The sequence below is a fragment of the Scyliorhinus torazame genome, chromosome 17, assembly GCF_047496885.1.
Source record: "Scyliorhinus torazame isolate Kashiwa2021f chromosome 17, sScyTor2.1, whole genome shotgun sequence".
NCBI classification, from domain to species: domain Eukaryota; kingdom Metazoa; phylum Chordata; class Chondrichthyes; order Carcharhiniformes; family Scyliorhinidae; genus Scyliorhinus; species Scyliorhinus torazame.
In genome coordinates, this window is record NC_092723.1 from 42,724,080 (window position 1) to 42,737,616 (window position 13,537).

General features: G+C 45.4%; 1 protein-coding gene across 1 annotated transcript in view; it reads right to left on the minus strand.

The window, feature by feature from the left end:
* Window positions 1-939: 939 nt before the first annotated feature.
* Window positions 940-13,537, minus strand: part of LOC140393529 (peptidase inhibitor 16-like) — a 28,498-nt gene continuing 15,900 nt past the window's right edge. The window contains exons 5-6 of the mRNA XM_072479830.1: window positions 11,309-11,341; window positions 940-1,095 (exon numbers count right to left, since the gene is read on the minus strand). Coding sequence (XP_072335931.1) covers window positions 995-1,095; window positions 11,309-11,341 — 134 coding nt within the window. The 3' untranslated portion in view covers window positions 940-994. The remainder of the gene's footprint in view (window positions 1,096-11,308; window positions 11,342-13,537) is intronic.

A 13,537-nucleotide genomic window follows, 5' to 3' on the forward strand; every position in this document is an offset into this window, starting at 1 on the left:
CTGCAGTTTCTCCCCAACACCAGGAGTGCATGGTAAAATTCTTCCAGCGATTCCCCAGGGATTTGTAGCCTCGTTGCTAGCAGATGTTGGGCGTAGACATGGTTTACCGGGCGAATATAATGTCCTTTTAGCAGCTCTATTGCTGCATCAAAGTCTTCCTCTTCCTCGATGAGGGTGTAAATCTCCGGGCTCACCCTCGAGTGCAGGACTTGCATTTTCTGCTCTCCCGTGGGTGTGTTTTCGGCCGTTCCAAGATATCCTTTAAAACATGCCAGCCAGTGCTTGAAGATTGCCGCTGAGTTCGCCTCGTGGGGGTTGAGTTGCAGACACTCCGGCACCATCCTTTTAAATCTAGCTTATTAAATTGATGCACGATCAATGACCACTAAAGCGAGGTTGTAGACCAACTGAAGGTTTTAATAAGCTAGATGTTTCCCCCAGCAGCTCAGGTACAGAATGAAGGTTGCTGGGGCGGCACGGGCTCTTATACCCCGCCTTGCAGGGTGGAGATACCATACAGCTTGACCAATAGGAAGCATACAATCTCTACCAATGGTGTTCCAGCATTACCAGGTACCGTAATACCTTTACACAGACTACCATAACATGGAAAACGGGAAGAGAGGAATGCTGGATTTCTAAATACATCAAATTCCAACGCAAAAAATCTGCCAGCAAATATAAATTTAATGAATGGCTAATGCCGTTCCTTCAGCACAGATTCCAAAATCTTGGTCAGTGTTGTTCATGAGAGAAGGAAAGATATTAGAAGAATGCAGACTCTCTAACCAATAACACAACTAGTTTGAAAGGCAACATTCTTTTAGTTTTTTTTTCACCTGTTTAGGACCTGAGATTAATTTTGATCAGTGTATCTATTCCCACTGATCAGAGAATATCCATCTAAATGTTCCCAAGAAAACGCTCTCATCAGGAAAGCTGAACAAAATCATATTGAGCGTATATTAATAGTAACATATACTGCTCTTTAACTTTATACAGAATATGAAACTGCTAACATCACAAGTGTCAGAACAAAATTATAACACAATGTTGGGTTCTCATTATGATTGGTGTTTTCTTTTCCAGTAGTACCTGTTGAATAACAAAATGGAGATGGTAAGTTTCTCGCTTTTCACCAATTTTTAATTCTAAACTAGTGCATTACAATTTTAAAAATGTCGAATTTGATGGTAATGCTTGCTTTTATCCCCACAATATTTTGTGGAAACCATAAGAACATACCTTGCAAGAACATTCACCAAAATGTTCCCCATTCACAATCATCAAGAGGATATAGTCTGTGCTTGATAACATTTTTTCTGATCCAACTTGCCTTAATTCTTGGCTACTTTTATAATTTTGACAATTTTGAAATGTTGGAATTTTCTTTTCTTCCCTATGGCAACTGATTCATGCCGGATTACTCCGTAGGAATTGGCAGCTCTCCGCTGCCTCATCCACATCATGGTTTTCTTGTGCATGTTTAGTCATAGGCTATTCAACAGGACAGTCATCACAACCTTACTTGACCTTTTAACCTGAGGTAGTTTATCTCCACTCAATCACTAGCCCAGAGACAGTAAAACTAAATGGAGTTTCCCAATTGTTATTTGCCCAATCTTCTTGATTGAGTGTTTTAGTTTAGTTCAGAACCGAGCAGTGACTATTGTTCACTAACTTGCTTAGTCTACAGTTCTAAATCACAGAATTGTTACAGTGCAGAAGGAGGCTCTTTGGCCCAGCTTGGCTCTCCGAATGAGCAACAGTTCCAAGCTCCTATCTTCTCCCCATAATCCTGCAAATTCTTTCTTTTCAAATAACAGTTTAATTCCCTTTGAATGCTTTGATTGAAACTGCCTTCATCATATTCTCAGGCAGTGCATTCCAGACCCTAACCACTCACTGCGTGAAAAAGGTTTTCCTCGTATTGCTTATTTTACTAATTAGTTTAGTTCTCTGCCCTCTCGTTCTCGGTCGTTTCATGAGTGGAAGCAGTTTGGCTCTATCAACTCTATCCAGACCCCTCATGCTTTTCAAACCTCTGTCAAATGTCTTCTCAGCCTTCTCTTCTCAAACAGCCCTAACTTCTCTATCTTCGTAATTGAAGTCCTTATCGCAGGGGCCATTCTTGTGAATCCTCTCTGCACTCTCTCCCATGGATTTGCATCCTTCCTAAAGTGTGCTGCTGATACTCGATGCAGTACTCCTGCTGAGGCCGAACTAATGATTAAAACAAGTTCGACATTACCTCCTTGCTCTTGTACTCTATACCACTATTAATAAAGCACAGGATATGCTATGTTCTATTAACCGCTCTCTCAAGCTGTCCTGCCACCTTCAATGACTTATGCTCATATACACCCAGACCCCCCTGCTCCTTCACCCGCTTTGGAATTGTACCCTTATTTTATATTGTCTGCCAATGTTCTCTCTATCAGAACAAATCACTTCACATTTCCCTGCATTGAACTTACCTGCCACCTGCCCACCCATCCCACCAACCTGTCTATGTCCTTTTGATACAATCCTTCTCATAGTTCACAAAGCTTCAGATTTTGTATCATCCACAAAATTTGAAGTTTTGCCCTGTACACCAAGATCTAAGTTATTAATATATATCAGAAAAAGAGGTGGTCCGAATGCTGACCCCTGGAAAACTCCAATACCAACCGTCCTCTGGTCCAAAGAACGTCAATCAACCACTACTCTCTGTTTCCTGTCACTCAACCAATTCTGTACCCATGTTGTTAGTGTCCCTTTTATTCCACAATCTATAACTTTGTTCACAAGCCTGTGGAATAAAGAGCAACATCCTCCCAATTTTCCTTCAACCGTGCGTTTAATTCTTCCAATCTCAAAAGATCTTCTATAGCATGTAGGTGACATTGCCATTTCATAAATCAACTATCGAAAAGTACATTCCTTCGCAGTTGAACATGCTTTTTTGATTCCAAACTATTGTCATTAACAATTTGTCTAACTGTTATTGTACACCAAAGTCAGAAAACATTTTATCTACTGTGGTTTTCCATACATTATGGGATCATAGCGTACGGACCATAGTTGACTGTTTCTGACTATTTTGAACTTTGTAAAGATAATTGGAAGGCTGCGTGATTTGGAGAAACATTGAAATCTATTGACTTACAGGAACAATGGTAGGCTGAGGTTCCTAGAATATGTTTTAAAATGTTTTTATTCAACATTTTCAATTTTATACATAACAAAAATAACAAGTAATAACAACCCCCCCCCCCCCGAATCTGACCCCTCCCTAGAACACCAAACAAAAAACCCACCAGCTGCATCCACCACACACCCCCCTCCCCCACCCCGCACCCCCCCCCCTTCTCCTTAACAACTAATGGTGACCAGCTCTGTAAAAGTACAAAATAAACGGCTGCCACATTTGGTAGAATCCTTCAATTGCTCCCCTCACCATGTACTTAACTTTCTCGAGAAACAGAAATTCCGTAAATTCCCCTGGCCTTGCCGAGGCGCTGGGTGGAGAAGCTGAACTCCAACCCATCAGCATGCACTTTTGAGCACTCAGCGAGGCAAAGGCCAAATCTTCTGTCCCCGCCACAGTCTGCAGCTCCGGCAGGTCCGATACCGGGACAAGGCTTCAGTTTGATTTATCGGATCGCCGACATGGTGCCAAAGAAAGAGAGCCAGAACCCCACGAGCTTGGGATACGACCAAAACATGTGTCCATGGTTAGCCGGGCCCCTCCCACAATGCTCACACTCATCCTCCAACCCCCAAAATAGCCTGCTCATCCTGGATTTGGTCAAATAGGCCCTGTGCACTACCTTCAACTGTATTAGCCCTAACCTCGCACATGATGACTTGTTCACCATATCCCTAATCTCACATCCCATCCCCTCGTCCAGCACGGACCTCAACTCCTCCTCCAACTTGGCCTTAACCCCCTCCAATGATACTGCCTCCTCCGTTATAAGCCTCCCATAAATCCCTGAGGTATTCCCCTCCTCCATCCCTGCCAATGACAAAATCCTCTCCAGCAATGAGGAAGGCAGCACCACTTGGAATGTCGCAACGTCGCTCACCTGTAAATATCTAAATGTAACCCCTGTGAAAGTCTAAATTTCTCCAACTCCTCGAAGCTCGCAAATCGGCCCTTCCAAAAACAAATCTTTCATCACAGCAACCCCCTTCTACTCCCATTCCCTAAACATAGCGTCCAGCCTCGCTGGCTCAAACATGTGATTTACACAAACCGGCACCAACTTCGATACCACCCCCAATTTAAAGTGCTACCAAAATTGTCTCCAAATCTTCAGTGTAGAGGCCGCCACCAGAGTCCCTGAGTACTTTCCTGGAGAAAAAGGTAGTGATACCATCATCAACCCCCCCTTAGCCCCGGCCCCCCACACAAAGTCTGATTCCATCCATACCCATAAAGCCTCTGGATCCCCACATCACCCCAGCAACTTCTCAGCGTTCGCCGCCCAACAATAATATATCAGACAAGCCCCCCCTGAAGCATTGTCTTCCGAATCCTAGTTACACTTCCTGCCCACTCCCCCAAAATAGGATTTTGGCAAAACACCAGCAAGCACTAAAATAAAAACGGGAAACATGGCAAGACATTAATTTTCACCGACTGAATTCTGCCAGCCAAGGACAGGGGAAGACTGTCCCACATCTGCAAATCCACTTTAAATCTGCTCACCAAGCTCGTAAAATCTAAGGCATGATTTAACTGAAAGGGAACAAAGTCTTATAATGAGCGGGTTTAGTCGCGTGTTTCCCGGCGCTCGCAGCCTCTGGAGCGAACCCCAGCCCCTCCCAAGCCCCAATGCACTAGGAGAGGGTCCTCGCCGCCACCGCATCCCCCCAACACCCATGCAAGGCACCCCCAGCTCAATTGCCACCATGCAAAATTTGCCAGCTGGGTACTTAGGGTACAGCTGGTTACTTAGCTGTGCCATGCTGGCATCCAGGTGGCACTGTCAGGATGTGTATCTTGGCAGTGTCATGCGGCCCCAGTCAGAATACAACCCTGAACTAAGGTCGTGCACCTGGGGGCATCCAGTCCCCTGGGAGACCTCGGGCGAGCACCGTTCCGTCTGGTTCTCTTTTGTGGAGACCAGTACTGAAGGACGCTCACCCGAGGTCTCCGAGGCAAAGGGGACAGATCCCAAAGCCTTGCTTACCTTGGGAATCTGCACATTAGAGCGAGACTTGCTGTCTCACTGTAAAATGCAAATTTGCCAAAAGGTGGTCCTGCCCACAATGGGCGGTATTCACATCTCAACATCGCAAGAGATCTTGTTAGATCTTGCAAGGTGTTGTGAGCCAGATAGATCCCGGGAGTGGGGTCTGCCGGCTTTTATCAGCCACGCTGCGCCGCGGCGAGCTGCTTTGGGTGCAACATGGCCATAAAACCATGTCCTCAATTTCCAAAGTCGGGCCACATGCCCCCGTAAGTATCTAAATGGGAACTCGTAAGACGAAACAGCAACACCCCCCCCCCCCCAAATGACCCCTCTCCTCAGCTGGGTTGCTGGGAAACACTCACTTTTCCCCCAATTCAATTTATATCCTGAAAAAGCCTCAAATCGTTTCAGCAGCGCCATAATATCACCCATTGTGGGGACAGGATCGTTAGAGATAAAAGAAGATCATCAGCGTACAAGGACAGCCTCTATTCAACCTCCCCCCCCCCCCCCACCCCCCCCCCACCCCCCCACCCCCCCCCACCCCCCCACCCCCCCCCCCCCACCCCCCCACCCCCCCCACCCCCCCCCACCCCCCCACCCCCCCCCCCACCCCCCCACCCCCCCCCCCCCCCCCACCCCCCACCCCTCTCCATCTTACTGTCTCTCTCCACCTGTCCAAAGCCCTCAGGGCAATGGCTAATGGCTCAAATTGCCAACATGAACAAGAGGGGGGATATACGGCGCCCCTGCCTCGTTAGGCTCCTGGAATATAATAAGTGATAATGTTGATGAGCCAGAATATAAAGCGTGGAATATTAAAATATTCTTGCCATAAGACTGGACATGCTCACATATTACCACAAGTCGATTCGAAGTCAAGCAACTCAAAACCTCGTAAATACTAACAGGTGTATCCCTCTTACTTTACACTGCGATAAATCTAACATTTGCATTTTACTACTCTACTCCTCGTATCACAGCTTACTTTATAGCTGTAATAAAACACATTTGTAAAATGTGCCAAAGATTGAATCCAATACAAGTTACTCAACCCAGCCAATTACCCTTGTAGTGTTCATTGCTAATTTAGAAATAGACCTCCTAAAAATACCTCAGGAAATGGAAACATAAATGATTCATATGGTGGGATTGTCTGGGAGATGGATGCCGATAATAGACATTTCAACATCTTTTTCCATTAAACCTATTCAAACAATAACATCCTGTCAGTGTTTGAGAAAACCAAATAAGTGCCAAATATCTGTTTTCACCAGGAACTAGGTTGGGCCCTTAGAGCTCTCAGAATTCAAACCCACTTTAAGTAAGGGAGAAAATGTTGTGTATTGACTCATGGCAGCACCCATTTCCCTTAAGCTTGAATGTAGTTGGCCTATGGCCACCACTCTTCAAAAATAGCAGAACATGTTAGGTACAAATTGTGGTTGTATCAGGCCGCGGCCACGGCTCGTGCTTGGCAGACCTCCACAAAATGGGCCTTCTTGCCGCACACTTTGCAGGTGGAGGCGCGGGCCGGGCAGCGCGTGCGGGGATGCTTCGCCTGCCCGCAGAAGAAACAGCGGGGCCCAACGGGGTTAGTGGGCCGTCTTACAGCGCAGGCCTGCGGGGACGCGGGGAAGGTCAGTGGGGCTGCCGCTGTGGGATGCCACGCAGTCCAGGGGGCCGCTGCGCGGTCGGGCGCATAGGACTGCGCGTTTCTGGAGGCAACATCCATGGACCCTGCCAGGGCCCGTGCCTCTCTCAGTCCCAGGGTGTCCTTTTCTAAGAGTCTTTGGCGGATCTCTGAGGAGCTCATACCTGCTACGAAGGCAACCCGGATTAGAAGTTCCGTGTGCTCGCTGCCCGAAACTTGCGGGCAGCCACAGTTTCTGCCCAGCACCAGTAGCGCACGGTAGAAGTCCTCCAGCGATTCCCCGGGGCTTTGCCGTCTAGTTGCAAGCAGGTGACGTGCGTAGACCTGGTTTACAGGGCGTATATAATACCCCTTTAACAGTTCGATTGCATCATCATAGTCCTCCACCTCCTCGATGAGGGAGAAGATTCCAGGGCTCACTCCCGAGTGTAGGGGATGCAGTTTCTGTTCTGTACCTGGAGTACGACATTTAGTTTTGAGCACCAAACCTCACGAATAATGTATTGTCTTTTGATGAGCAGCTCATATGCACCAGAAAGATATCACGGCCGAAAGGGTTAAAGACAGGTTGCATAAACTTGGCTAGTACTCCCTTAAGATTAGAAGATAGACATCCTGTTGCTATGGAGGCGGTTTTGTGCCCAAGTTCACCCTGAGCACAATGGCAAATCCAGCGAGAATCGGAAAACGAGATTCTCACTGGCGAGATCTCATTTTCTGACTTTCCCGTCCCTCGACGGTGACATAATGAGGTTCCTGCCCTCCCCGCCATATGTTCCTCCCAGGTATGGAATTCCCTGTCACGATGGCAAGCTTTCCAATGGATAATGAAAGACCGAATCTGCTGGGGGTGAAAGGTAAGTATAGCCACAGGGTGGGGAGGAAGAGGGAATGAGGGACATGCCCAGGGTGGCACTGACAGAGGGCTGTGCCAGGAGTTCCATGGAGGAGGAGGGAGGATGTATGTGTGGGCAGGGGGCCAGTGGGGTGTTTCCCCAGTGCTGTAAGGGGGAGGGGGGTGTTGCCCCAGTGCTTTGGGGGAAGGGTTGCTCTGGTGCCTGTGGGGGTGGAGGGGGTTGCCATAGTGCTTGTGGGGAGGGGGGAGGTCCCCCGTGTCTCAAGGGGGATAGCAGGGAGTTTTGTCTTAACACAGATCAGGAGGCCCTTTTAAAAAGGCGCTGTGATCTCTGTGGAGCCCGTGTTGTCAACTCTATCAGGCGCCCTGCTAGCGTGACGGCAGCAAGCACATCCCCTGATTTTCTGTGCACAGAGTGCCAGAGAATCTAGAGAAAAAACTCGGTTATGCAGCTGGAGAGCTGCATGCGGTTTTCCCGTCCCAGCCAACACTCCAAAAATAGAGTGGAAAATTTCACCCCATGTTTTTAAGGGACTCCGACTAAAGTTCAGGAAGTATTCTGTTGCCGGTTGCAAATTTCAGTTTGAAGTCATGTTGAGGTGCTGTTAAAAATGAAGAGCTTCACACCCTTCATTTGTCCATGGAAAGAAAAAAATGTGAATTCTTCTTAAAATTCAGATCCATGGTAGACTCGAGATTCAGATTCAAGCAGGGTAAGGAAGGAAACATTTATAGATCATTGATATCGATGAAAATTTACTCGTTAAATTAAGGTCAATGTCTGGAAACATAAGCATTTTGCCACACGTGGAAAGAGATCAGGAGAATGTCCAGGGAAAATGGTTTTCCAACACTTGCTTGTTCTTGAGTGAGTGACAGCTCAGCACAGCAGACAGAGCTTGCAATGACCTTTTAAAGATGCAGAATATCCAAACCAAACACTCTTCCCAACCCTCTTCAAACCGTTCGTGCGGGCCAGCTCCAGGGCTGCTTGTCTTCATCTAGTCTGGTACCCAGCTTCCATTCAGGGCTTGAAAAGATAGGTGCAGGAGTAAGCCATTCGGCCCTTCGAGCCTGCACCACCATTCAATATGATCTTGGCTGATAATGCAAATTTAGTATCCCACTCCCGCTTTCTCTCCATACTCCTTGATCCCTTTAACCGCAAGGGCCACATCCAGCTCCCTCTTGAATATGTCCAACGAACTGACCCCAACAGCTTTCTGTGGTAGAGAATTCCACAGGTTCACAACTCTCTGAGAGAAGAAGTTCTTCCTCATCTCAGTCCTGAATGACTTACCCCTTATTCTGAGGCTGCGACCCCTAGTTCTGGCCATCCCCAGCACTCTTCCCGCATCGAGCCTGTCCAGTCCCATCAGGATTTTATATGTTTCTACGAGATTCTCTCTCATTCTTCTGAACTCCAGTGAGTCGATCCAGTCTGTCTTCATATATCAGTCCTGCCATGCCGGGAATTAGTCTGGTGAACCTTTGTTGGACACTCTCAATAGCAAGAATGTACTTCCTCAAACGAGGAGATCAAAACAGCTATCCTCCAATCTAATGGAACTCTTCCACAGTGTATAAAATACTGGAAGTTGAGCAATAATGTGTCCACGATTTCTAGGACCACTTACTTAAGTACTCTGGGATGCAGAGCATCAGGCCCTGGGGACTTAATGAGTTTTAATCCCATCAATTTCCCCAATACAATTTCCTGACTAATAGGATTTCCTTCAGTTCCTCCTTCATGCTAGACCCTCTGTCCCCCTAGTGTTTCCGGAAGTTTCTTTGTGTCCTCCTTAGTGAAGACAGATCCAAAGTATTCGTTCAACTGGTCTGCCATCTCTTTGTTGACCATTATGAATTCACCTGATTCTAACTGTAAGTTATTCAATTTGTCTTCATCAGTCTTTTTCTCTTTACATATCTATTGAAGCTTTTGCAGTCAATTTTTATGTTTTCCGCAAGCTTCCCTCGCATTCTATTTCCCCCTTCCGAATTAAACCCTTTGTCCTCCTCTGCTGAACTTTACATATCTCCCAGTCCTCAGGCTTGCTGCTTTTTCTGGGCAATTTATATGCCTCCTCTGGCTTTAACACTATCCCTGATTTTCCTTGTTAGCCATGGTTGAGCCACCTTCCCCGACTTACCCTTGCACCAGACAGGGATGTGCAATTGTTGAAGGTCATCCATGTGTTCTGTAAATGCCTGCCATTGCCTATCCACCGTCAACCCCTTAAGTATCCTTTGCCAGCTTATCCTAGTCAATGCACGTCTCATACCATCAAAGTTAGTTTTCTTTAAGTTCAGGACCCTAGTCTCAGACTTTATTGAGGGGAAAGCCGAGAAACTGATATTAGTGGGGAGACATTTCTGAGGGAATTTAGGACAGATAGAGAGTGAAGGGTAGACTTACAGGGAGCGTGCTATATCGGACAAATACCCAGACAATTATGCTGTGGATTCTCATTAAAAAGGAGCTTTATCTCTATGTGCTTTACTCCAGCTTCAGAAAGCCATTCTCCCACTGCATCACTGTCCCTTTCCCACTTGCTGTAATTGTAGTCTCTCTAAATGAGTTTAGGCTGAGGAAAGGTGCTCATCTGGAACTTGCCAGAAACTCATTTCTATTGGTTTCTTAGAGCTGGAGAAAGCGAGGACATTTATTCAAATGCAAATTGTAGACAAGATAGGAGAACAAGAGTCATTATCTCACGTCCCACTGTTGATCTTTATGTTTCCAGCTCACCACATGTGTCTACAATTTGGGGCTAGCACTCACTGAAAGAAAACTGTTAATTTAAAAATTCCATGCACAATTCAGCACCAAGGACGAAAATAGAAAATGATTGGATGTACACTCAATAAAATGGCACTCATAGTTGAGGGGTATCCTATTTGGAGAAGCAGCAACATACATTTATTAACAAACCCCAATCAATGATGCACAAATAAAACTGATACAATAACAAGTGTGAGAGTTGAACATTCGTTCCATTTCACACCCTGTTGAGTTGTAAGGATTTGAGTTTCTTCTCATGATGATTTGCTACTCATTGACAGACTACTCTCAATCATGAGGGAGCTGGACAGATTAGATAGGGCGAAACCATTCCCGCTCGCAAAAGAATCGAAAGCCAGAGGGCACAGATTTAAAGTGGTTTGCAAAAGAAGCAAATGTAATGCGAGAAAAAGGTTTCTTCACACAGCGAGTGGTTGGGGTCTGGAATGCTCTGCCTCAAAGTCTGGTGGAGGCAGGTTCAATCAGGGCATTCAAGAGGGTATCAGATGATTATTTGAAGAGAAACAATGTGCAGAGTTTCGGGGAAAAGGCAGGGGAATGGCACTAAGTCATGATGCTCATTTGAGAGCTGGCGCAGATACGTTGGGCCAAACGGCCTCCTTCTGCACCGTAATTTTGCAATTCTGTGATAAGTTTGCCTCAAGCATAAATGTCAAAGACTAATTGCTCATTCGTGAAGGCAAATAAAGTCATATCAATCACACATTCAATCCTGATACAAGCAGTGTGCCTCTTGCTTTATACACAATACAAAACTGTTGACCTTACAGGTATCAGAATAGAATATAACAGTGCTGGATACTCACCCGCGGTGTTAATGGCTTGAGGTCTTTCAGCGCCTGTTGAAAAATAGAATGAAGTTAATTTTGATGCAGAAGTTTAAAAAGGATTATTCATCTGTTTCCCCCAGCTCGGCAAAATCATTGCACTGCTTCCATCACATCTGTTGCCGCCCCCATAACATTTGTCCAGCAAAATATTTGTTTTTAGCATTCAAGTTTCACTTTTTTTTTTCGTCTTAAAAGGAAACGATAAAGCATGAAAAATTCTTCCATATCAATCAGTAGCAGGAAAGATTACAGGGAAGGAGGGGAGACAAGTCCTCACAATACTCAAGCCATTCCTAGGGCTTGCTTTCTGTAATATAGAACCATAGAATCATACAGAACAAGAAGCCATCTCGCACATCTTGTCTGTGCCAGGTCTTTAAAATAGTTATCCAACATTTCCTTAATTCATCAGTGAAGCACCTTGGAGCATTTTTCTCCGCTATATGTGATTTCCAACGGCAATCTGTTGTTATGAGTTGGTCACAAAAGGCTAGATTGTTCAACCCACCAGGGTCAATCCAAACAAAGACAGAAAATCTAAGAGAATCTGGCTATCATTTTTTTTCTGTTATGCACATGGTTCCTCTACTGAACCCACAGTATTAATACAGTCATGTTGATAAGTGATTTTACAAAACGTATGAATAATGTCACGCCTTCTTCTATTCAAAGATAAAGTGAAAATATCTCAGGATCTCTTAACAGTCCATGTGCGTTTCACAGGGAAATGAAGATGCTTGAAGCTCCTTTAAACTGCTTTTATGTCATCCTCGTGGCACTCTTTCAAATTAAGAATGGACATTGAAGACGACGCGGTGTTTTTTGTCACACGAGTAAAAGGAAGAACCATAAATAGGAACAAGGGGAGAAAAGCTTAACTGAGCACAACATCCTACAGCAGTGTAATTGCACAGCCCAAGAATGCAATGGTCCACCCCATTCAACAACAAGAATTTTGAATATAGGTATAGTTTATAGAATGCTGAGACCCCTAACTGAATTCCCATTCGTCAAGTTACTCTCCTTTATGCATGCTTGCTTCCTAGACGTACTGGACTCATTCGTTCTTGGCACCTCCTTCAACCCGGAGTTGGATCCTCCATATTCCTATAGGGCCATCTCCTTGGAAGGCAGAAGTTTTTTTGCCAGCCAAAGAGAAGCAACTCTGCTCCCAGCCTATCTACCAGTCCGGGGGACTCTTGAATAATAGCAGCAAGATTTGGTGCCACAGGCCTCAGGCTGCAGGGTTGTAGATAGCCTCTGTGTTATCTTTCCGAAGCGGAATTATTTTTTAAAATTCTGCTTATCTGATAAGTTGCACAGTATATCGATCTGAGTGGGTTGCACATCACCAATAAGCCACCAATATTCTCAAACTCCCTCCTACACCAGTCGGACATTGGCTTCCCAGACTAACAGATATTGTGACAAGAATAGAGGATCATTTGTCAATGGATTCTTTGCATTAAATTACAGCACACCCATACATGGGTGAACATGTAGCATGTAGTGTGCCACTGGGCCTGTACAACATAATATGCAAGAAGGCGGGTGGGGGCGAGGGGTGTGTGTGCAGGAAACAGCAGAAGGCAAGAGACTAAGGAGCACATACTTGAACAAATGTTTAACACCCACTCACTCCAGGTCAGCTGTTAATTTTCCCTGGGTCTGGAGGGAATTCGAGCTATAACTTTTAGTTTGTCTGCTCACGAAATTAGCCCTATCAAAACGATGATATGGCGTTTGACATTTCCATAAGATTATACACAGGATTGGCTAGAATTACAATGTGCACTGTCTGACAAGACATCCGGACAGGCTGAGACATGTAGTGAGTGAACAAACTTAATTTTCCAAAGAGCAGAATGGTGGAGTGAAAACTACTAACAGGTAGTCCGATCCTTAAGAATGATGCCTTAGCAAGAATGGAATTTTTTCCAGCTTTTATAATTAGGTTCCCAGGTTAGCTGTCACATGGACAAATACAGTAAAGTTACCCCTACAATACTCTCCAATGTCCCACAAATAGTTTAAAATTCTAGCTTACACTTCACAAGTTTTTATAAATAAATTTAGAGTACCCAATTATTTTTTCCAATGAAGGAGCAACTTAGTGTGGTCAATCCACCAATCCTGCACATCTTTGGGTTATGGGGGTGAGACCCACACAGACACGGGGAGAATGTGCAAACTCCACACGGAAAG